Consider the following 24,165-nt stretch of genomic DNA (forward strand, 5'->3'; position numbering starts at 1 on the left):
ATTTTCAATATTAATTTTCTATGGTTCATCCGAATACATTAACAGAGTGCCAGTTTCTATTTTTATTTAGAAGACAGCATGGCAGTAAAAGTCAAAATGATGAAATGACACCAACTGAAAAATTCCACCGAAATCAAAATAATTTCTTTTATATGTTCTGAAAATGTTCTCTGGTTTAGAACGAGAACAATATATTGCAGAGAAAAAAAGACTATTTTTGTGTTACAAAGTTGTCTGTAAAAAGAACCAAAAAACCCACATGCAATGTATATACTTAGTCAAATTTTCCTTAGTAAAATGAAAGTCACCTTCCGAAAACTTTCAAGAGTATCATTTTTCATGTATAATATATTTCCAGCTATACGTCCTTTAACCCTCTAACAATCACATTAAAAATGCAAAAACTATCCTAAAATGGTCATTAATCAGTAACAGTTTTTAATAAAGTTTGATAAAGAGAACCACAGAACACAAAGAAAAAAACAAGAATAATGAACAACAATATAAATGTCATTTTAAAAGGGAGCAATGGGGGAGGGAAGGAGAGTGACACGCATGACAGTGGGAGGGAGGAACAAACACTTTGAGAGATGAGGGGTACAAGGCTATGAGCAACAGCTAGTGAAAAAAAAGAAGCCTATGACAACAGAAGGGCACATTTCCAGTAAATTGATAAAGTGCCATCTAATATTCCTGAGGAAATTGTTCAGGGTTCGGAAATAATGGAAGGTGCAGGATGTGAGACAAAGAATGGGAAGAGGGGTAAGGGGGATGTACAGAAGGCAGATTGGAAGGTGGAGGAGTAATAAAAAGTGTTCCATAGAAGATATATTTGTTGGAGTACATAAACATCCAGCCTAAGTTCCTTGACAAGGTTCTCCATTCGAAATATGTATAAGAGCTCCTCTACCTAGAATGTCATAGATGAAGTCAAGGTCAATTTCCACATCCTAGGGATGATGGACCTGGTTGCCACCAACATAAAGCCAACAGGTTTATGCATGTGTTTCTTAAGTTTACAGAGAAAAAAGTAGACCAGAAGGGGCACTGAGTCATCTTCTAGTTCTACTCCAGGGAATGACTTACTGAGACTGCAAACGTTGTGCCAAAAGGGGTGTAAGAAAGGACAATTCCACCAGATTTGTAGCATAGTGCCAGTACAACACCACCAACAGTGGTGTGAAGTTGAGGGAAAGATCTCATGGAGAACAGAAGGCACTTTATACCAGAGAGAGGATTTTGTAGAAAATTTGTGACTTGACCAGGTGGCAGAAAGCCACACAGCTGGTGGAAACGTGAAACCCAGTTCCTTCTCCCATTCTGCAATAAAGGCTGGTAGGGGTTCATCTGAGGTGTGGAAGAACAGGTCATAGACAGTGGAAATTGGGTTAGGTGGCATGGAGTGGGAAGTGCAGAGTCTTTTAAATGCTGATAAAGACCTGTGGAAGTTATGAGTTTTTTAAGGGAAGTGTAGATATAGTGGATTTGTTGGTAGTGCCAGTGGGAAGTGCAGTTCCTAGCATTGGCGGGTACTAGGTTAGTTTAGGGAAGAAAAGATGACTGAGACAGAACCTGAGAAAATGTGAAAGGTGACTGGTCAGGAGGGCAACAGAAGAATGGGGACTGGTGGACCATAGTGAGAACAATAGGGAACGTCTGAAAAAGATAGAGGAGCTTAGGTACGACATTCATTTTTAATAAGGTGATATGGCCAAGCCATAAGAAACCCATGAGGGCATGAGTCTTACCAGTAGAGTTAATCGTCAGGTTCAAGCCAACAGAAAGGATTAGGTGACAATGTAGGAAAATTGTAATTTGGCAAGTGTCGAGAGGGACCTGGCCAGAACTGGGAGAGTATTGGCGATAGTGTAGGTTATCCTGTAAATTTCACACATTATAAAGAGATATTATGCCTTAGGGTCAGAGAGGGAGTTGATGATTTTAATTCGGAGATGTTTGTTGAAAAACATGGCAACACCCTCAGTTTTTTAGTTTTCCCTGCTGCATTGCTACTATGATGCCATATTGGATAGTAGTGGTTCTTAATCACCAGAACGTGAGAAGCAAGTAAGTGGGAGGCATAATATGTGGGCTCTACATCTGTGGGCATCATATAAGATCTGAGAACATTTTTTGGGGATATTCAGGCCCCAGATATTAAGGGATGAGACAGATAATCAAAAAGAAAAAAGAAGGACAGGATAACTGCCCATTAGGGGAACTACAGCACTAGTTTCAATTGTCAAATTTTTATTTTTGTAATGTATGGTCAAGTAAATATTCCTGGAACACAACTCTGGCACTGTTAGTGCATTTTAACCCTTTAGCGATCTAACATTATAGTCTTAAGACTAAGGTCCCACGTCGCAAGCCGCAATCAAAAGGCACTACGGGAAAAAACTCGTCGGAAGCGCATTTTCACGCGGTGCTTTTCACAGAAAGTCTGCAGAGTTTTGCTCTATGGACTTTCTGCTATAATTATAATGTGTCCTCACTATGCAGCAAAATTTTCTGTTAAATGTGGCCTACAGACCTTAACTTTAGCAAATTTCTGTGTGTAGACAATGTCCAAAATTTTGTGGTAAATGCAGTCTACAAACAACTGATCTTCAACTACAGAAAATAATGCAAAGATAGTTAGCAAAAGTGATTTGGCAATCAAAGGGTTACTGCCAGTAAGCCTGAGAAAGAAAGAAAGAAAGAAAGAAAGAAAGAAAGAAAGAAAGAAAGAAAGAAAGAAAGAAAGAAAAAACAATGTTCACTTCTACTGTGAGATGTGAGAGAGCACACAGAGATAGAGTTTGTACCTGAACTTCTATTATCTATATCTATATGTCTAAATTGATTAAATCTATCTAATCTATCCTTCTCTCCTATATATATCTGCCGTACAGCAATTTCTCATCATTCCACTATGGTGGATGATTTCTCTCACTGTTCTTTTCCTGCTTTCATCTCCACAAAATTGCTCTTTTATATGAATAATCTTATATAGGTCCTATGGTATCATCACTGTGACTTCTTAACCTTCACCTATCCTCATGATTGGCTAAGAGGCTGTTAGTTAATGATGGCAAAAAGCCCAGCTGGGTCACAGATCATGTGGTCCTCCTCCTCTCAGCTACTTCTTTGCCATCTTCTTATTCTTTTGCTAGTTCATGGCCTATTTTTAAGACATGTCATCAGTACTGATGAAGTACTCTGCTGCTTCCATAGATACCCAATGATCACATGCTTGCTGAATCCAATAGATACAATGTGCAGTAGCTATTAGGTTAAAATGCAGGACATGCAGGACTAGAAAAAAAAAAAAAAAAAAAAGTTTCCCCGCGGAGAGGCTGCAGGTGCACACCAGCAAATTTGCTTTTAAAACCCATTCAACTTACTGGGTTTTAAAATTGACTGCCTGAAAGCTGTCCAGTTTCTCTGGGCTGAAGATGGAAACCTGGCAGAATGACACAGGGCAGACACGGGCACAAGTGTGAACGCCCCCTAAGCCATATAATGAAAGTATCTAGTAGGTGGAGTTTCTACAATCCTATTTCTCCTTAAATTTAATTTAGGACTCTAAGCTACTACTCAGTAGTTTAATAACTTCACCCGTTATTCAAAGTGGTTATGTTAACCTCTAACTCTTAAAGGTGCTCTATCATTAGGAAAAGTCATTTTTAGATCAGCACATCCTTGCATAGCCTTTAGAAAGCCTATTTCACGCCTACCTTTAGTATGTAAATTGCCTCAATAGTCTTTGAATAAATCTGTTTTTATTAATATGCTAATGAGCTTTCTGCGTGCACCGGAAGTGTCATTGTGCACTGTCTGCTCTATGTGTATGTATAGCAGAGGATCCTGAGCTGATGACTCATCTCCCTGCTAGCATTACAGAAAATAGCAGACACAGACACTTCCGGGTGCACGCAGAAAGCTCATTAGCATAGGAATAAAAACGGGCTTATTCAAAGACTATTGAGGCAATTTACATACAAAAGGTAAGTGTGAAATAGCCTTTCTAAAGGATATGCAAGGGTGTGATTATCTAAAAATGACATTTCCCAATGATAGAGCCCCTTTAAGTTAGACAATGTAATTCCCATAACAGGTGTGCACAGAAAAAAAACAGTGGGCAAGAAAGAATATTAACTTGAGGAATTTAAATACATATGTTTGTCTTTTGAAATGATAGCTGACATTGAAACAATAACCAATTTCAATTTAGTCAATAAACAGAAAGAAAAGATACAACAAAACAGTACTGCAATAAAAGAATAATTCAAGGGGCTATCCAGTTTTTATGATAGTCCCCCTAGCCTAGCCTAGGTCATCAATCATAGAAAACTACATAACCCATTAATCAACAGCTTCCTTTTGTCTGTACATGAGCCTCATTTTGGCTATGCAGTTTATGTTAAAAACTGGATAACATAATCTACTTTATAAGCAATTGTGCACACAAGTCTGTCGATCACTGCAGAGAGGGATGTGGGGAAACGCTGTCATAAAATACACATCCACTGCACTCTTTTTAATAGATGTCAATCAAAATATCTCTGTTCCATATTTCCCCTGCAGCGCTTTGCACAAAAAGTTCACAAAGGTTTTCTCTGTGAATTTTCTGCTTCAGTAGATGCAGCGATTTCCAAAACTGCAACGGTTTTGGAAATCGCCCCGTGTCCACATATTTTACCGCAAAGTGGGGATGGGATTCTCTAGGTCATCAGCATTAAAAATCCACAGATGCTCCGAAAACTCCTGTAATCTAAACTAATGATCCCTACAAAAGATCATGATTGTGTCAATAATCTCAGTTTAGTTGCTGTTGCTTTAATAATAATAATACATTTTATTTATATAGCGCCAACATATTCCGCAGCGCTGTACAATTTGTAGGGTTCAAATACAGACAGAAAGATACATTACAAAGAAAGTCATTTCACACAATGGGACTGAGGGCCCTGCTCACAAGAGCTTACAATCTATGAGGTAGAGGGGGTGACACAAGAGTTAGGCTGTAATGTTTCTTTTCCAACCTGTGAAGGTCCTGTAGGCCTCTCATTTGCTGATCTAATTAGTAGCTCAGCAAGGATATTTAAAGAGGACATTTCATGCACATGTAGTTTTATATACTGCTAGAAAGCCGACAGTACTTTACTTTGGACATGTCTACCACCCCCACTGAAGGGAATAGGAACTCAGCCTGGCTGTGGTCAGGAGGAATGTGCAATTTGTGTTGATCTGCCGTTTACACACATCAATCTGCAATTTAATATGTTACTTTTGCCTGTACTTGCTTGTCTAAGCCTCATTTACTCTTCAATGTATTTGTCTTAAGCAAGAAGTCTCAGCTTCAAAGTTACTGTAAGCAATTGTACCAAAGGTGCATTCCAGTTAGCAATAGACTTTGCTTTTAGGCACAACCCTGCTATTTAATTTGAGCATTGAACACCTGATTGACAACTGGGTGGAGTATTCCGATAACAAGTCAGCATAGGAAAATATAGAGTATTTTAAAGATGGTTTTCATAATATATATACACAACTTTCTATAATTGTTTAAAGAGGACCTTTCACCACTTTTGGGCACATGCAGTGTTATATACTGCTGGAAAGCTGACAGTGCGCTGAATTCAGCGCACTGTCGGCTTTCCCGATCTGTGCCTGGTGTAAAGAGCTTACGGTGCCGGTACCGTAGTGCTCTATGGTCAGAAGGGCGTTTCTGACCATTAGCCAGAGACGTCCTTCTGCTTCGCGCCGCCTATCGCGCTGTGCTGTGGAGCGGGGAGGAACGCCCCCTCCCTCTCCTGATAATGCTCGTCTATGGACGAGCTGTGTGAGCAGAGGGAGGGGGGCGTTCCTCCCCGCTCACACTCTACAGCGCGATAGGCGCCGCGAGGCAGAAGGACGTCTCTGGCTAATGGTCAGAAACGCCCTTCTGACCATAGAGCACTACGGTACCGGCACCGTAAGCTCTTTACACCGGGCACAGATCGGGAAAGCCGACAGTGCGCTGAAATCAGCGCACTGCCGGCTTTCTGGCAGTATATAACACTGCATGTGCCCAAAAGTGGTGAAAGGTCCTCTTTAATATAAGTACCGGAGCTTTATGATAGAGTAATAACACCACAGAGCTACAATGGCTATGTTTAATATAAGTATGAATTCTACAGTATATATAAGTTTATTTGCATTGTGTGATTTATTAGCAGTTTCTTTTAAAAGAAGGGGAAAGTCTCATTATATAGTTAATATAATACCCATATTTTTCACAGATGCTATGGAGCTAAAATCTATATCTGGATGAATTATTTCTAAAACATATACTTATATGATTTCTTGACAAATGAGATGTCAAGATCAGCTAAAATATGAATGATGGTGCTACAACAGATGTATAAATCATCTCAATGGCTCTTCAATTGTGCAAGAACAGAATGATTTATGAAGATGAAGAAGTATAAAACTGCCTTTCAAGATACGGCAAATTATGAAGATATTTTTCCTTGTTGTAATAAGAAAAATATGTTTACAGTTACTAAACAGTATTGGAGTTTATATCAAGGCATTTATAATATTAGTAATGATTTTCGCTATGATATATGACATGACATATGATATGCAATAAAGCAGATTGAAAATTATTATATTTTATCAAAGCCAGTAGAACATTAAATACCAATTACAAGTACATGCATAGACAATTTACTAACACTTGTTTGCTGCATTATTATCACGCTGAATGCCTGATTTCTATATTCATATTCTAAATTTAATATCAATCTCCAACCTCTGTACAGATATACAGTATTATATAATTATTCAGGGAATCTATAGTCATATTACATGTGGGACCACAGAGGATCCTCCTTCACTACAATGCTTTAGACGCTAGGCCCCATCCTCCAACATGGCCATTGTGAGGAGCAGCTGGCTGTTTCAGTATAGGCAGAGCTCTTTGGGAACTGTTGTCATTGCACCATAGCAACCAATCACAGGACAGCTTTCATTTTGTATTCTGCCCTTCAAAAATGAAAATTGCATTGTGATCAGTTGCTATGGGCAGCATTGACAGTTTTGTTCTCAGGCACTTAATAATTCTTCCCCCATGTCTGTTCTTCTACAAGACTGGCAGGACTCTCCCACATTGCAGATGCTCTAACCGCTCCCTGTGCTGCATTGATGCAACTTGGTGCAATACTGGCAGGAGGGGGAACAGTGTTATTAGACTATCATAGGAATCAATACAGAGGGCGCGCACAGGAAGAGGCTGCAAGGCTGAGTTCACACGGGGTATTTTGGTCAGGATTTTGAGACTGAATCCGCCTCAAAAATCTTGACCAAAAAAAACGTCTCCCATTGAAATCAATGGGAGCCACTTAGGTCTTTTTTCTGGCAGCTGTTTGTTCTGGCTCCTGGAAAAAAGAAGCAACCTGCTCATTCTTCAGGCGGATTCGCCTCGCGTATTCACCTGAAGACACTCCCTCCTCCCAACTAGTTTTGTCACAGAAAGAGTAAATTTAAAACATAACTTTTACTTTTATAAGATAAAACAAAACAAAAAAAAGCCCCAATGTGCGCTAAAAATTGAGAAATGATACACACTATACGGAATGATGGTGTCCGTGTGCGTTAATAAATTCCTCAATACTTAACTGTAGTCACTGTATAGAAGGATAGTGACCCACTTAGGAGAATGTAGATAGGAGAGCCATAGACAACTGACCCTCAGTCATCCATATATATATAGTACCCTAACCTGTACTGGTTATAACAGTCACTCTAAACCCCTGTGATTATATTAAACACTTGGGGAAGGAAAGGGTATATGGATTTGGCATAAAATAGATATTACTGCTCTCCTATTCTGACCTAATGTGGGCTATATACTCCTCATAGCTCCTCAAAGGAGTATATAGCCCACATTAGGTCAGAATAGGAGAGCAGTAATATCTATTTTATGCCAAATCCATATCCCCTTTCCTTCCTCAAGTGTTTAATATAATCACAGGGGTTTAGAGTGACTGTTATAACCAGTACAGGTTAGGGTACTATATATATATGGATGACTGAGGGGCAGTTGTCTATGGCTCTCCTATCTACATTCTCCTAAGTGGGTCACTATCCTTCTATACAGTGACTACAGTTATGTATTGAGGAATTTATTAATGCACACGGACACCATCATTCCGTATAGTGTGTATCATTTCTCAATTTTTAGCGCACATTGGGGCTTTTTGTTTGTTTGTTGGCTTATCTTATAAAATTAAAAGTTATGTTTTATTATATAGTATATAGTCGAGTATAAGCCGACTTTTTCAGCACAGGTTTTATGGTGAAAAAGCCCCCCTCGGCTTATACTCAAGTCAGAGTCCACGGAGCACAGAAGACTGGAAGGACCTGCATAAATTAAATGAAGGGGGTGTTCCTTTAGTGCAGGGGTCCCCAACCTCTGGTCCGCGGACCAGTGCCTGGCCGCAGCGCATGTTGCACCAGTCCGCATACCGGCGGCAAGGAGTCAGCAGCTGCCCGGGGTTGAGCCAGGACCCATCAGATGGCTCCACAATACTGACGCTTGGTTGTTGCTGAGCAAAGCACGGGGTTGAGCCAGGAACCGCTGTATGTCCAGGATTCTAGTACTATGCAGGACATGCAGGTCTTTGCTCCACCCCGCACTCACCTACTAAACTTTGGGCAACTACATTACACGTCACTTGTCCCTGTGACGTGTAATGTAGCTGTAGTGAGGCTGTAGTGAAGTTAATTGCAGCATTAGGAGTGATATCCGTCATCAGTATCCATCTTCATAACAGTATCTGTCATCAGTAGCAATCTTCATAACCTGCAGTGTCCGTCATCAGTAATCTACACCCCATGCTTAACACTGCCTCAACCACACCCCTTCCCCACCCTTCCTGCCCCACTGGGCCATAGAAAAATTGTCTTGCTGAAACTGGTCCCTGGCGGAAAAAAGGTTGGGGACCACTGCTTTAGTGCTACTGCTTTGTGATTGGCTTGTCGTGTATGGCCATGTGACTGTGATGTCATCAAAGGGCCTGTAGAAACTAGAATGTAATATCTGCAGATGAGTGACCAGGATTCATTCTGTCTTATAGAAGATGTCTGTCCTATGGAGGAAAGGAAGCTACAGTAAAGAGAAAGTAAAACACACAGGTACCTGATGTGCCTATTACTCTTAGTGTCAGGCATTTGGGGTTAATAAATTAGTTTCAGTAACTCCTTGTGCCTCACATTAATAGCAGTTAACCCCATCATATCCCTCATATTAACCCCTGTGTGCCCATATAAGGGTTACTAATACATGAGACACATGGGGGTACTAATAAAGTACCTTAATTATGAAGATACCTAATTATTACCTCCATACTGTATGTCCCACATATCAGTAACTCTTATGTGAGGCACACAGGAGGTTAATGTGAGGGACATAATGGGGTTAACTGCTATTACTATGAGGCACATGAAGTTACTAAGCTAAGATTTCCCACCCCTCGGCTTATACTCGAGTCAATAAGTTTTCCCAGTTTTTGTGGTAAAATTGGGGGCCTCAGCTTATATTCGGGTCAGCTTATACTAGAGTATATACGGTATATATGAATAAAAATAACCATAATATTCACCTACTTCCAATCCCCTAAAGAAGGAGCTTCCGCTGCTGCTCACTAGAGAACACCAGGAGCTCTGCATTCTGGCACAGGACAATGACGTCACTGCCCCGACGTCTGCAGCAGGATTCAAGCGTCTTAGGGCAGCTTGTAGGCCATAGGCCTGTAGTGGCTTGTGGCTTATGAGCTACTTACTAGTAGAGAAGGAAGTGAGAGGCTTCCTCCTCTACTATGCACACAACTCCATCAGTGTCATGCAGATACCAATACAATTAATATGTAACTTGTGTTGTGGGGTCCCGTTGGTAGGCCCCCCAGTGTCAGTGCGCCCCCTCTGGCCCCCTGCTAGCTACGCCTCTGCTTATGATGCATCATTTCTAATTGATACAGTTAACCTTCTTCTCTATTTTTCTAGCCCTAATACTGTTAAGAACTGAATGATCAGGAGTTTACTTAATAGTATATATACTGTACTGTATAATCCACTAGTCCTTTACTGAAATGTATATATATATATATATATATATATATATATATACACATACACACACAATTTAGGAACATTATATATTTAATGTTACTTTTGTTTGAACACTAAAGAAGAGTAACCATGGGTAAGCCACAGGGGTCATAGACTGTGAAGTAAGGAACGGTTATTAATAAGATCATTCTTAGAAGATCTGTCTTGTTAGTAATTAGTCTCCAGTGGTGTGACCTTGGGGACAAAGAGGAGTATAAATACAGGTATATGTCATATACATAAGGGCAAATGAAAAAGAAAAAAAAAAGGTAAGCTGATCCAAAAAGACAACGTTCACATTTTAATTTCATTATCGTATTCTGGTTGTACAGTATTTAATGAAAGAACTTAGTTAAATATGAAAAATAGTTCTTGTTACTTGGAAGTATTCATGCACATTGCTAGTCAAGTGAGTCATGTACAGATGTAAAGTATTAGTATAGTGAAATATTAAAGGGATATTCCAGCACAAAACATTTCTAATCTTCTTACTGGATAATTGATATTATTATTATTATTATTATTATTATTATTATTATTATTATTATTATTATTATTATTATTATTATTATGAGACTGGAATACACACTTACCCTGAAAGTATTTACTGTATCTATGTTTTCTCTTATCAGAATTCTTATTTCTAGTAACATGGAGGCTCGTCTTCTTGTTAAAGCTCTGGCCTTTATTCTCTTGATGGTTATTGGAATTCCTGGAAATGTTTTCATCCTACTAAAATTTATTTATATCAAAATTATTGAGAAGAAGCTTCTACCAGCTAATGTCATCCTGATGGCCCTCGCCCTGTCAAATCTTCTAGTTGTTTTCTCCCGCGTCATCCCACAAGCTTTGCATGCTATTGGAATAAAGGATTTACTGGATGATACGGAGTGTAAACTGGTTCTTTTCACATTTAGAGTCAGTAGAGCTATGTGTATTTGTGTCACCAGTTTTCTCAGCTGCCATCAGTGTGTCCTTGTTGCTCCCATTAACAGATATTGGACTTACTTGAAAGAAAAGTTATCCAAGAACGTTACTCTTATTATGATGCTGCTCCTGGCCTTGAATATGTCTCTATATCCTTCAACTGTTTTGTATGGACGAGCTAAATCAAATTATACTTCACAATATTCATTACATCTTGTTTATTGTGATGCAGACTTTGTAACATATGTCTCTTTTCTCTTAAATGGGTTGGTATCTGTCATTCGGGAAATCATATTCGTTGGACTTATGACTTTGTCAAGCAGTTACATGGTTGCTATATTATATCAACATGGGAAAAAAGTAAAAGGCATACGTAGTTCTGCCCGGTCACAAACCAAGTCTGCAGAACATCGGGCATCCAGGGCGGTTATTTTATTGGTTGTTCTCTATGTTTTGTTGTATGGCATGGATAATTCTATGTGGATCTACACTCTCTCGCTGTCTGCTGTAAGTCCTGAAATAAGTGACACACGGATATTTCTTGCAGCCTCATATTCTGCTCTAAGCCCTATTGTTATTATCGCCACAAACCCAAAACTTCACAAAGGAAATCAAAATGTATGGAGAAAGAAAATGACTGGCATTCAAAAAGGTGGCATTATGGGTTTTATAAATAGTATAAGCCAGCCTTCTGTAGATCTGACAGCTATTTAAACAAATGTATATAGTAACCTGCCTCCCTTTTAATGTGTATTTTAATATGGTGCCCAGAAATAAAAACATACCAAAAAACAATAAAAAAAAGAACTGTCACTTTAAACTGTGTACATATTGCATGTTCCCAATGCCATAAAACTTATTTTCACTAGCCCATGTGGCAGTAAGGCTGTGTAATGAAAATCCTTGGACCATTGTATAAGAAATGCTACTTCTTGTGTCACCCCAGCTACCTCATAGATTGTAAGCTCTTGCAAGCAGGACCCTCAATCCCATTGTGTGAATTGACTTAATACCCTGTAATGTATCTTTTTGTCTGTACTTGAACCCTGCAATTTGTAAAGTGCGGCGGAATATGTTGGCGCTATATAAATAAAATGTATTATTATTATTTGTACTAATGCTCTTGTGTCTTTTAATCAGAGCTACTATATTTTCAATGTGATGTTTTATTCTTACTTAATCCTATAGTATGTATTTTGTTTCTTGTCATGAGTTGTTTGTTGCCTTTTGGGTTAGATGCATGTATGAAGCAGTGTTGACTTTAAATTCTTACCAAACGTAAAATAGTAACTTTTGGGTACCTTTTCAGCTATTTCTTGTCTATAATAACACAATTGGTGAGTAGATTTTGTATATGTTTCATTATGGCATTCACATCAGGTACAATGATCTGCTTCAGCAACATCTTTAAACAGTCACTATCTTTCCCTGAACTTCAATTGAACAAAATATCAGTTTTCAAGTGTTTTCCACCACTTTCCCTAGTGTCTGCTGACATCTCTCCCTGCACTAAGTACAATGGAAAATGCTTGAACCTAAGATGGCGGCGGGTATTTATAGGGCTTTGACATCACAGGGCTGGCTGGCTGCTGATTGGCTACACACATAGCATGGTGAGCGATAACACTTTCCCAGAGTTCCTTGTCCAATGTCCTAACATGTGCAGCAGACATTTTAGAAAAAATGTGATTCGTTACCACAAAGCATGGGGAATTGCAGATTAGATGTCAATCAAATTTTTCCTACAATTCGGAACAAATCCCACTTCATCAGCTTCGAATCGCTCATCTCTAATAATTAATAGAGATGAGCGAACACTAAAATGTTCGAGGTTCGAAATTCGATTCGAACAGCCGCTCAATGTTCGTGTGTTCGAATGGGTTTCGAACCCCATTATAGACTATGGGGAACAGATACTCGTTAAGGGGGAAACCCAAATCCGTGTCTGGAGGGTCACCAAGTCCACTATGACACCCCAGGAAATGATGCCAACACCTCTGGAATGACACTGGGACAGCAGGGGAAGCATGTCTGGGGGCATCTAACACACCAAAGACCCTCTATTACCCCAACATCACAGCCTAACAACTACACACTTTACACACTCAATACCACCTCTCTGACAGTAGGAAAACACCTTGAAACATGTGTATTTGGCACTTGCAGTGAGGAGAGCTTGTCACCAGCAGTGAATTTGGCCCTTGTAGTAAGTTGAGGTTGGCACCAACATTTGTTTTGAAAATCAGGGTGGATTGAGCCTCTAACCAGCAGAGTTTGGGCAAATTCATGGTGGAGGGAGCCTCTAAACACCCCAGTTTGGGCAAATTCATGGTGGAGGGAGCCTCTAAAAACCCCAGTTTGGACCAATTCATGGTGGAGGGAGCCTCTAACCAGCCCAGTGTGGGCAAATTCATGGTGGAGGGAGCCTCTAAAAAACCCAGTTTGGACCAATTCATGGTGGAGGGAGCCTCTAACCAGCCCAGTTTGGGCAAATTCATGGTGGAGGGAGCCTCTAACCAGCCCAGTTTGGGCAAATTCATGGTGGAGGGAGCCTCTAAAAAACCCAGTTTGGACCAATTCATGGTGGAGGGAGCCTCTAACCAGCCCAGTTTGGGCAAATTCATGGTGGAGGGAGCCTCTAACCAGCCCAGTTTGGACCAATTAATGGTGGAGGGAGCCTCTAACCAGCCCAGTTTGGACCAATTAATGGTGGAGGGAGCCTCTAACCAGCCCAGTTTGGACCAATTAATGGTGGAGGGAGCCTCTAACCAGCCCAGTTTGGACCAATTAATGGTGGAGGGAGCCTCTAACCACCCCAGTTTGGACCAATTCATGGTGGAGGGAGCCTCTAAACAGCCAAGTTTGGACCAATTCATGGTGGAGGGAGCCTCTAAAAACCCCAGTTTGGACCAATTCATGGTGGAGGGAGCCTCTAACCAGCCCAGTTTGGGCAAATTCATGGTGGAGGGAGCCTCTAAACAGCCCAGTTTGGGCAAATTCATGGTGGAGGGAGCCTCTAACCAGCCCAGTTTGGACCAATTAATGGTGGAGGGAGCCGCTAAACAGCCCAGTTTGGGCAAATTCATGGTGGAGGGAGCCTCTAAACAGCCCAGTTTGGACCAATTCATGGTGGAGGGAGCCTCTAAAAAACCCAGTTTGGAGCAATTCATGGTGGAGGGAGCCTCTAAACAGCCCAGTTTGGGCAAATTCATGGTGGAGGGAGCCTCTAACCAGCCCAGTTTGGACCAATTAATGGTGGAGGGAGCCTCTAAACAGCCAAGTTTTGGGAAATTCATGGTGGAGGGAGCCTCTAACCAGCCCAGTTTGGACCAATTCATGGTGGAGGGAGCCTCTAAACAGCCCAGTTTGGGCAAATTCATGGTGGAGGGAGCCTCTAAAAAACCCAGTTTGGACCAATTCATGGTGGAGGGAGCCTCTAACCAGCCCAGTTTGGACCAATTAATGGTGGAGGGAGCCTCTAAACAGCCAAGTTTGGACCAATTCATGGTGGAGGGAGCCTCTAAAAACCCCAGTTTGGACCAATTCATGGTGGAGGGAGCCTCTAACCAGCCCAGTTTGGGCAAATTCATGGTGGAGGGAGCCTCTAAACAGCCCAGTTTGGGCAAATTCATGGTGGAGGGAGCCTCTAACCAGCCCAGATTGGACCAATTAATGGTGGAGGGAGCCGCTAAACAGCCCAGTTTGGACCAATTCATGGTGGAGGGAGCCTCTAAAAACCCCAGTTTGGACCAATTCATGGTGGAGGGAGCCTCTAAAAAACCCAGTTTGGACCAATTCATGGTGGAGGGAGCCTCTAACCAGCCCAGTTTGGACCAATTAATGGTGGAGGGAGCCTCTAAACAGCCAAGTTTGGACCAATTCATGGTGGAGGGAGCCTCTAAAAACCCCAGTTTGGACCAATTCATGGTGGAGGGAGCCTCTAACCAGCCCAGTTTGGACCAATTAATGGTGGAGGGAGCCTCTAACCAGCCCAGTTTGGACCAATTAATGGTGGAGGGAGCCTCTAACCAGCCCAGTTTGGACCAATTAATGGTGGAGGGAGCCTCTAACCACCCCAGTTTGGACCAATTCATGGTGGAGGGAGCCTCTAAACAGCCAAGTTTGGACCAATTCATGGTGGAGGGAGCCTCTAAAAACCCCAGTTTGGACCAATTCATGGTGGAGGGAGCCTCTAACCAGCCCAGTTTGGGCAAATTCATGGTGGAGGGAGCCTCTAAACAGCCCAGTTTGGGCAAATTCATGGTGGAGGGAGCCTCTAACCAGCCCAGTTTGGACCAATTAATGGTGGAGGGAGCCGCTAAACAGCCCAGTTTGGGCAAATTCATGGTGGAGGGAGCCTCTAAACAGCCCAGTTTGGACCAATTCAAGGTGGAGGGAGCCTCTAAAAAACCCAGTTTGGACCAATTCATGGTGGAGGGAGCCTCTAAACAGCCCAGTTTGGGCAAATTCATGGTGGAGGGAGCCTCTAACCAGCCCAGTTTGGACCAATTAATGGTGGAGGGAGCCTCTAACCAGCCCAGTTTGGACCAATTAATGGTGGAGGGAGCCTCTAACCAGCCCAGTTTGGACCAATTACCGGTGGAGGGAGCCTCTAACCACCCCAGTTTGGACCAATTCATGGTGGAGGGAGCCTCTAAACAGCCAAGTTTGGACCAATTCATGGTGGAGGGAGCCTCTAAAAACCCCAGTTTGGACCAATTCATGGTGGAGGGAGCCTCTAACCAGCCCAGTTTGGGCAAATTCATGGTGGAGGGAGCCTCTAAACAGCCCAGTTTGGGCAAATTCATGGTGGAGGGAGCCTCTAACCAGCCCAGTTTGGACCAATTAATGGTGGAGGGAGCCGCTAAACAGCCCAGTTTGGGCAAATTCATGGTGGAGGGAGCCTCTAAACAGCCCAGTTTGGACCAATTCATGGTGGAGGGAGCCTCTAAAAAACCCAGTTTGGACCAATTCATGGTGGAGGGAGCCTCTAAACAGCCCAGTTTGGGCAAATTCATGGTGGAGGGAGCCTCTAACCAGCCCAGTTTGGACCAATTAATGGTGGAGGGAGCCTCTAAACAGCCAAGTTTTGGGAAATTCATGGTGGAGGGAGCCTCTAACCAGCCCAGTTTGGACCAATTAATGGTGGAGGGAGCCTCTAAACAGCCCAGTTTGGACCAATTCATGGTGGAGGGAGCCTCTAAACAGCCCAGTTTGGGCAAATTCATGGTGGAGGGAGCCTCTAAAAAACCCAGTTTGGACCAATTCATGGTGGAGGGAGCCTCTAACCAGCCCAGTTTGGGCAAATTCATGGTGGAGGGAGCCTCTAAACAGCCCAGTTTGGGCAAATTCATGGTGGAGGGAGCCTCTAACCAGCCCAGTTTGGACCAATTAATGGTGGAGGGAGCCGCTAAACAGCCCAGTTTGGGCAAATTCATGGTGGAGGGAGCCTCTAAACAGCCCAGTTTGGACCAATTCATGGTGGAGGGAGCCTCTAAAAAACCCAGTTTGGGCAAATTCATGGTGGAGGGAGCCTCTAAAAAACCCAGTTTGGACCAATTCATGGTGGAGGGAGCCTCTAACCAGCCCAGTTTGGACCAATTAATGGTGGAGGGAGCCTCTAAACAGCCAAGTTTGGACCAATTCATGGTGGAGGGAGCCTCTAAAAACCCCAGTTTGGACCAATTCATGGTGGAGGGAGCCTCTAACCAGCCCAGTTTGGGCAAATTCATGGTGGAGGGACCCTCTAAACAGCCCAGTTTGGGCAAATTCATGGTGGAGGGAGCCTCTAACCAGCCCAGTTTGGACCAATTAATGGTGGAGGGAGCCGCTAAACAGCCCAGTTTGGACCAATTCATGGTGGAGGGAGCCTCTAAAAACCCCAGTTTGGACCAATTCATGGTGGAGGGAGCCTCTAACCAGCCCAGTTTGGGCAAATTCATGGTGGAGGGAGCCTCTAAACAGCCCAGTTTGGGCAAATTCATGGTGGAGGGAGCCTCTAACCAGCCCAGTTTGGACCAATTAATGGTGGAGGGAGCCGCTAAACAGCCCAGTTTGGACCAATTCATGGTGGAGGGAGCCTCTAAAAACCCCAGTTTGGACCAATTCATGGTGGAGGGAGCCTCTAAAAAACCCAGTTTGGACCAATTCATGGTGGAGGGAGCCTCTAAACAGCCCAGTTTGGGCAAATTCATGGTGGAGGGAGCCTCTAACCAGCAGAGTTGTGGGAAAGCAGGGTGGAGGGAGCTTCTAACCAGCAGAGTTGGTGGAAATCAGGGTGGAGGGAGCCTCTAACCAGCAGAGTTGGGGGAAATCATGTTGGAGGGAGCCTAGTATTAGCAGAATTGTGCAACGCTTATGGTGGATGAGTATGAGGATGCGGAGGAATTGGAGAGGTTGAGTACAGACATGGAGTTTCATGTTGGGGTGCTTTACACAGGTGGGCACAAAAATGAAGGCTCTATCCAGTGGTGGTTCATTTTTATCAAAGTGAGCCGGTCGGCACTCTCAGCTGACAGACGGGTGTGCTTGTCAGTGATGATGCCACCGGCTGCACTGAACACCCTCTCAGATAGGACGCTGGCGGCAGGACAGGACAGCACCTCCAAGGCATATAGGGCAAGTTCAAGCCACAGGTCCAACTTCGACACCCAATACGTGTAGGGCGCAGAGGGGTCGGAGAGGACAGGGCTGTGGTCGGAAAGGTATTCCCGCAACATGCGCCTATACTTCTCACGCCTGGTGACACTAGGACCCTCCGTGGCGGCACTTTGGCGAGGGGGTGCCATCAAGGTGTCCCAGACCTTAGACAGTGTGCCCCTCGTTTGTGTGGACCGGTGAGAACTTGGTTGCCTACTGGAGGAACTGCCCTCCCTGCCGCCAACGTCACATGCTGGAAACATCTCCATCATATTCTGCACCAATTGCCTGTGGCAAGCATTGATGCGATTGGCCCTCCCCTCTACCGGAATAAAAGACGAGATGTTGTTTTTATACCGGGGGTCAAGGATAGCAAAGATCCAGTACTGGTTGTCCTCCATGATTTTGACAATACGCTTGTCGGTTGTAAAGCACCCCAACATGAACTCAGCCATGTCTGCCACAGTGTTAGTTGGCATGACTCCTCTGGCCCCACCGGAAAGTTCAATCTCCATTTCCTCCTCATCCTCCATGTCTACCCATCCGCGCTGCAACAATGGGACGATTCGAAGTTGCCCGGAAGCCTCCTGTATCACCATCACATCATCGGACAACTCTTCTTCCTCCTCCTCCTCCTCCTCCTCCTCCTCCATTAAACGCAGTGAAGCGGACAGATGTGTGGACCTACTCTCCAGCTGTGACGGATCGGATGCTATCCCTAACTCCTCTGTGTGATCTGAGTTATCCCTGATGTCAATCAGGGATTCTCTCAGAACACACAAGAGCGGGATTGTAAGGCTCACCATCGCATCCTCAGAGCTCACCCTCCTTGTGGACTCCTCAAAGACCCGTAGGATGTCACAAAGGTCTCTCATCCATGGCCACTCATGGATGTGAAACTGAGGCAGCTGACTTTGTGGCACCCTAGGGTTTTGTAGCTGGTATTCCATCAAAGGTCTCTGCTGCTCAACCACTCTATTCAACATCTGAAACGTTGAGTTCCAGCGTGTGGGGACGTCGCACAAAAGCCGGTGTTGTGGCACATGCAGGCGTTGCTGGAGAGATTTTAAGCTAGCAGCGGCTACTGTCGACTTGCGAAAGTGGGCGCACATGCGCCGCACTTTCACCAGTAGCTCTGGAACATTGGGGTAGCTCTTTAGGAAACGTTGCACCACTAGGTTGAAGACGTGGGCCAGGCATGGAACATGTTGGAGTCCGGCAAGCTCCAGAGCTGCTACCAGGTTCCGGCCGTTATCACAAACGACCATGCCTGGGCCCAGGTGCAGCGGCTCAAACCATATTGCCGTCTCATCGAGGAGGGCATCCCTCACCTCGGAGGCAGTGTGCTGTCTGTCCCCCAAGCTGATCAGCTTCAGCACAGCCTGCTGACGTCTACCAACGCCAGTGCTGCAACGTTTCCAACTCGTAGCTGGGGTCAATCTAACAGCGGAGGAGGAGGCGGTGGCGGAGGAGGAGGCGGTGGCGGAGGAGGAGGCGGTGGCGGAGGAGGAGGAGGGGGGTGTTCTTCTCGTGTCCCTGCCAGGAATGTTAGGCGGGGAGACGAGGTACACCGGGCCAGTTTGGGAAGCAGTCCCAGCCTCAACTACATTCACCCAGTGTGCCGTCAGTGAAATGTAGCGTCCCTGTCCGCATGCACTTGTCCACGCGTCGGTGGTCAAGTGGACCTTTGTGCAAAGCGCGGAACTAAGGGCCCGCCTGATGTTGAGTGACACGTGCTGGTGCAAGGCGGGGACGGCACACCGGGAGAAGTAGTGACGGCTAGGGACGGCATAGCGAGGTGCCGCAGTTGCCATCAGGTCCAGGAAGGCGGGAGTTTCAACAAGCCGGAACGCCAACATCTCCTGGGCCAGCAGTTTAGCGATGTTGGCGTTCAAGGCTTGCGCGTGTGGGTGGTTAGCAGTGTATTTCTGCCGCCGCTCCAATGTCTGAGAGATGGTGGGTTGTTGTAAAGAAACGCCTGATGGTGCCTTTGATGGTGCAGGAGAAGGAGATAAGACAGGACCAGGGGAGGATGAGGTAGAAGTCAACAAAGTGGCGGAGGCAGATGAAGTGGTGTCCTGGCTCGTCCTCTGGAGTGCATCGCCAGCACAGTCAGCAGTGGCAGTGGCAGAGGCAGAGGCAGTGGCAGAGGCAGTGGCAGTGGCGTGAACGGCAGGCGGCCTTTGTCCTGCCGTTGCTGCCTGCCACTGATTCCAGTGCTTGGATTCCAAATGACGGCGCATTGAAGTGGTGGACAGGTTGCTCTTCTCAGAGCCCCTAATCAATTTCGAGAGGCAAATTGTGCAGACAACACTATATCTGTCCTCGGCGCATTCCTTGAAAAAACTCCACACCTTCGAGAAACGTGCCCTCGAGGTGGGAGTTTTTCGGGGCTGGGTACGAACTGGAACATCTTGGGAGATTCCGGGTGTGGCCTGGCTTCGCCTAAGCTGCTGACCTCTGCCTCTGCCTCTAGCTACCCTTTTTGGTGCTGCACCTGCCTCAACATCCACACTACTTTCCCCGCTTGACATCCCCCCTGTCCAGGTCGGGTCAGTGTCCTCATCATCCACCACTTCCTCTTCCAACTCCTGTCTCATCTCCTCCTCCCGCACAATGCGCCGGTCAACTGGATGCCCTGACGGCAACTGCATCACATCATCGTCGATGAGGGTGGGTTGCTGGTCATCCACCACCAAATCGAACGGAGATGGAGGAGACTCTAGTGTTTGAGCATCTGGACACAGATGCTCCTCTGTTAGGTTCGTGGAATCGTGACGTGGAGAGGCAGGTTGAGGGACAATGAAAGGAGCGGAGAACAGCTCTGGGGAGCAGGGACAGTTTGGGTTATTGTTCTGTAAAGCTTCGGAATTTTGGGAGGAAGGAAGACAAGACTGTTGGGTAATAGGAGGAGAGGAGGCAGAGTCTGACTGGCTGCTGGACAATGTGCTGTAAGCGTTCTCTGACAGCCATTGCAAGACCTGTTCCTGGTTCTCGGGCCTACTAAGGTTTGTACCCTGCAGTTTAGTTAATGTGGCAAGCAACCCTGGCACTGTGGAGTGGCGCAATGCTTGCTGCCCCACAGGAGTAGGCACGGGACGCCCTGTGGCTTCACTGCTACCTTGCTCCCCAGAACCATTCCCCCGACCTCGCCCACGGCCTCGTCCACGTCCCTTTCCGGGAGCCTTGCGCATTTTGAATTCCTAGTTAGAAATTGGCACTGTATACCAGTAGTAAAAATTGTGGGTGCACGTAACCCCAATATATTCTTTGAATTACCAGTCAGAAACTGGCACTATATGGCAGTAGCAAGAAATGAGGGTATTTGTATTCCCAATATATTCTTTGAATTCCCAGTCAGACACTGGCACTATATGGCAGTAGCAAGAAATGAGGGTATTTGTATTCCCAATATATTCTTTGAATTCCCAGTCAGACAATGGCACTGTATACCAGTAGTAAAAATTGTGGGTGCACGTAACCACAATATATTCTTTGAATTACCAGTCAGAAACTGGCACTATATGGCAGTAGCAAGAAATGAGGGTATTTGTATTCCCAATATATTCTTTGAATTCCCAGTCAGACAATGGCACTATATACCAGTAGTAAAAATTGTGGGTGCACGTAACCCCAATATATTCTTTGAATTACCAGTCAGAAACTGGCACTATATGGCAGTAGCAAGAAATGAGGGTATTTGTATTCCCAATATATTCTTTGAATTCCCAGTCAGACAATGGCACTGTATACCAGTAGTAAAAATTGTGGGTGCACGTAACCCCAATATATTCTTTGAATTCCCAGTCAGACACTGGCACTATATGGCAGTAGCAAGAAATGAGGGTATTTGTATTCCCAATATATTCTTTGAATTCCCAGTCAGACAATGGCACTGTATACCAGTAGTAAAAATTGTGGGTGCACGTAACCCCAATATATTCTTTGAATTCCCAGTCAGACACTGGCACTATATGGCAGTAGCAAGAAATGAGGGTATTTGTATTCCCAATATATTCTTTGAATTCCCAGTCAGACAATGGCACTGTATACCAGTAGTAAAAATTGTGGGTGCACGTAACCCCAATATATTCTTTGAATTACCAGTCAGAAACTGGCACTATATGGCAGTAGCAAGAAATGAGGGTATTTATAACCCCAATATATTCTTTGAATTCCCAGTCAGACAATGGCACTGTATACCAGTAGTAAAAATTGTGGGTGCACGTAACCCCAATATATTCTTTGAATTCCCAGTCAGACACTGGCACTATATGGCAGTAGCAAGAAATGAGGGTATTTGTATTCCCAATATACTCTTTGAATTCCCAGTCAGACAATGGCACTGTATACCAGTAGTAAAAATTGTGGGTGCACGTAACCCCAATATATTCTTTGAATTACCAGTCAGAAACTGGCACTATATGGCAGTAGCAAGAAATGAGGGTATTTGTATTCCCAATATATTCTTTGAATTCCCAGTCAGACAATGGCACTGTATACCAGTAGTAAAAATTGTGGGTGCACGTAACCCCAATATATTCTTTGAATTCCCAGTCAGACACTGGCACTATATGGCAGTAGCAAGAAATGAGGGTATTTGTATTCCCAATATATTCTTTGAATTCCCAGTCAGACAATGGCACTGTATACCAGTAGTAAAAATTGTGGGTGCACGTAACCCCAATATATTCTTTGAATTCCCAGTCAGACACTGGCACTATATGGCAGTAGCAAGAAATGAGGGTATTTGTATTCCCAATATATTCTTTGAATTCCCAGTCAGACAATGGCACTGTATACCAGTAGTAAAAATTGTGGGTGCACGTAACCCCAATATATTCTTTGAATTCCCAGTCAGACACTGGCACTATATGGCAGTAGCAAGAAATGAGGGTATTTGTATTCCCAATATATTCTTTGAATTCCCAGTCAGACAATGGCACTGTATACCAGTAGTAAAAATTGTGGGTGTATATAGCCCCAATTCTATTGCTAGGGGACTTGCAGGGTATTTCTGGGGTGAAGGTGGGGGGGCACACCGTTGGAACGGGTATCGGGGTATATATCGGGTATACGGGAATACACTGACAGTGTATTCCATTCAGGATCCTGGGAAAGCTGGGTTGCGGCGATTGAGCCCGTCAGTGCCACGTTACACTGACAAGCTTCTCCCTGGAATTTAGCTCTTACAAGAGTTGTTGTGGTTGTCTTCTCCTTCCTATCCTAGCCTGTCCCTGCCTACCCAGAATCTAAGCCCTAGCTAGCTGGACGGAAACCTCCGTCCTCGGTGAATTGCAAGCTCAGAATGACGCGAACCTGGGCGGCGCTGTTCTTTTAAATTAGAGGTCACATGTTTTCGGCAGCCAATGGGTTTTGCCTACTTTTCTCAACGTCACCGGTGTCGTAGTTCCTGTCCCACCTACCCTGCGCTGTTATTGGAGCAAAAAAGGCGCCAGGGAAGGTGGGAGGGGAATCGAGTAATGGCGCACTTTACCACGCGGTGTTCGATTCGATTATGCCGAACAGCCTAATATCCGATCGAACATGAGTTCGATAGAACACTGTTCGCTCATCTCTAATAATTAACATTAACATGCATCATTTTATGAAGGGGAGATTGTGGCACTTTATTCATGTTTCATTAAATGGAAGCGGGAATTTGGACAAGGGGGAGTCCACTTGATGTCATATGATTGAATTTTTCTATAAAGTATTTGATACTGTCCCTCAAATGCAGTTATTGCTTGGTTTAAGGTGCATTGAGTTTGAAAGTAACACTTTGTAATTGGATCAAAATTGGCAAGAAGTGCGTATTCATAGAATACTATAGTCATCGATGGGCCATATTTATACTGGACTAGAATATACTCCAGGATTTGTACTGGGATTATTAATTTTAAATGGTTAGTTATGATGCAGATGTTGGACTGAAAGGAAGTGTGTCACCACTGTGAGGAACATTAAACCAGCAACACAGATCAATAGGTCAGGCTCTCTCGAATCTAACACCTTTTAACCCATGAAAATGTGTGACTTAATTGCAGAAATATTCATGTATTTCAGATTATACAAATAACACCAAGGGTGGCTCATTGCTCCAAACTGCTATGCCCCACACTTCTCTAATACTCCCTACTTCCCTCCTCCCTTCTACAGGCCCCTTCACACGGAGTTTACGCTCCGTGTATTCTGTCTACGCTCGGTGTATTCTGCAAAAAGACGCGCGCAAAAAGATGTGCGTTATACGAACATTCCATTGAACTCAATGGCTAACTACATTTTACACGTGGATTTTTACACGTGTAAAATGTACAGAATACACTGAGCACAGACAGAATACACGGAGCGTAGGGGCCCTATGAGTGATAGGATCAGGGAGCTAAATTGAATCTTATAATAAAGTTGATCCGCAACGTCCACGGCTCGTTTTTTAATAAAGATTAACTTTTAATGGTTCGT

At 44.1% G+C, this 24,165-nt stretch overlaps 1 protein-coding gene across 1 annotated transcript; it reads left to right on the forward strand.

Annotated features, from left to right (window-relative positions):
- The first annotated feature begins 10,788 nt into the window (after positions 1-10,788).
- LOC142196166 (olfactory receptor class A-like protein 1) lies at positions 10,789-11,778 on the forward strand. The gene has a single exon (XM_075266390.1). The coding sequence runs from the start codon at positions 10,789-10,791 to the stop codon at positions 11,776-11,778; it is 990 nt and encodes a 329-aa protein (XP_075122491.1).
- Positions 11,779-24,165: the final 12,387 nt, after the last annotated feature.

The sequence above is a fragment of the Leptodactylus fuscus genome, chromosome 2, assembly GCF_031893055.1.
Source record: "Leptodactylus fuscus isolate aLepFus1 chromosome 2, aLepFus1.hap2, whole genome shotgun sequence".
Classification (NCBI taxonomy): domain Eukaryota; kingdom Metazoa; phylum Chordata; class Amphibia; order Anura; family Leptodactylidae; genus Leptodactylus; species Leptodactylus fuscus.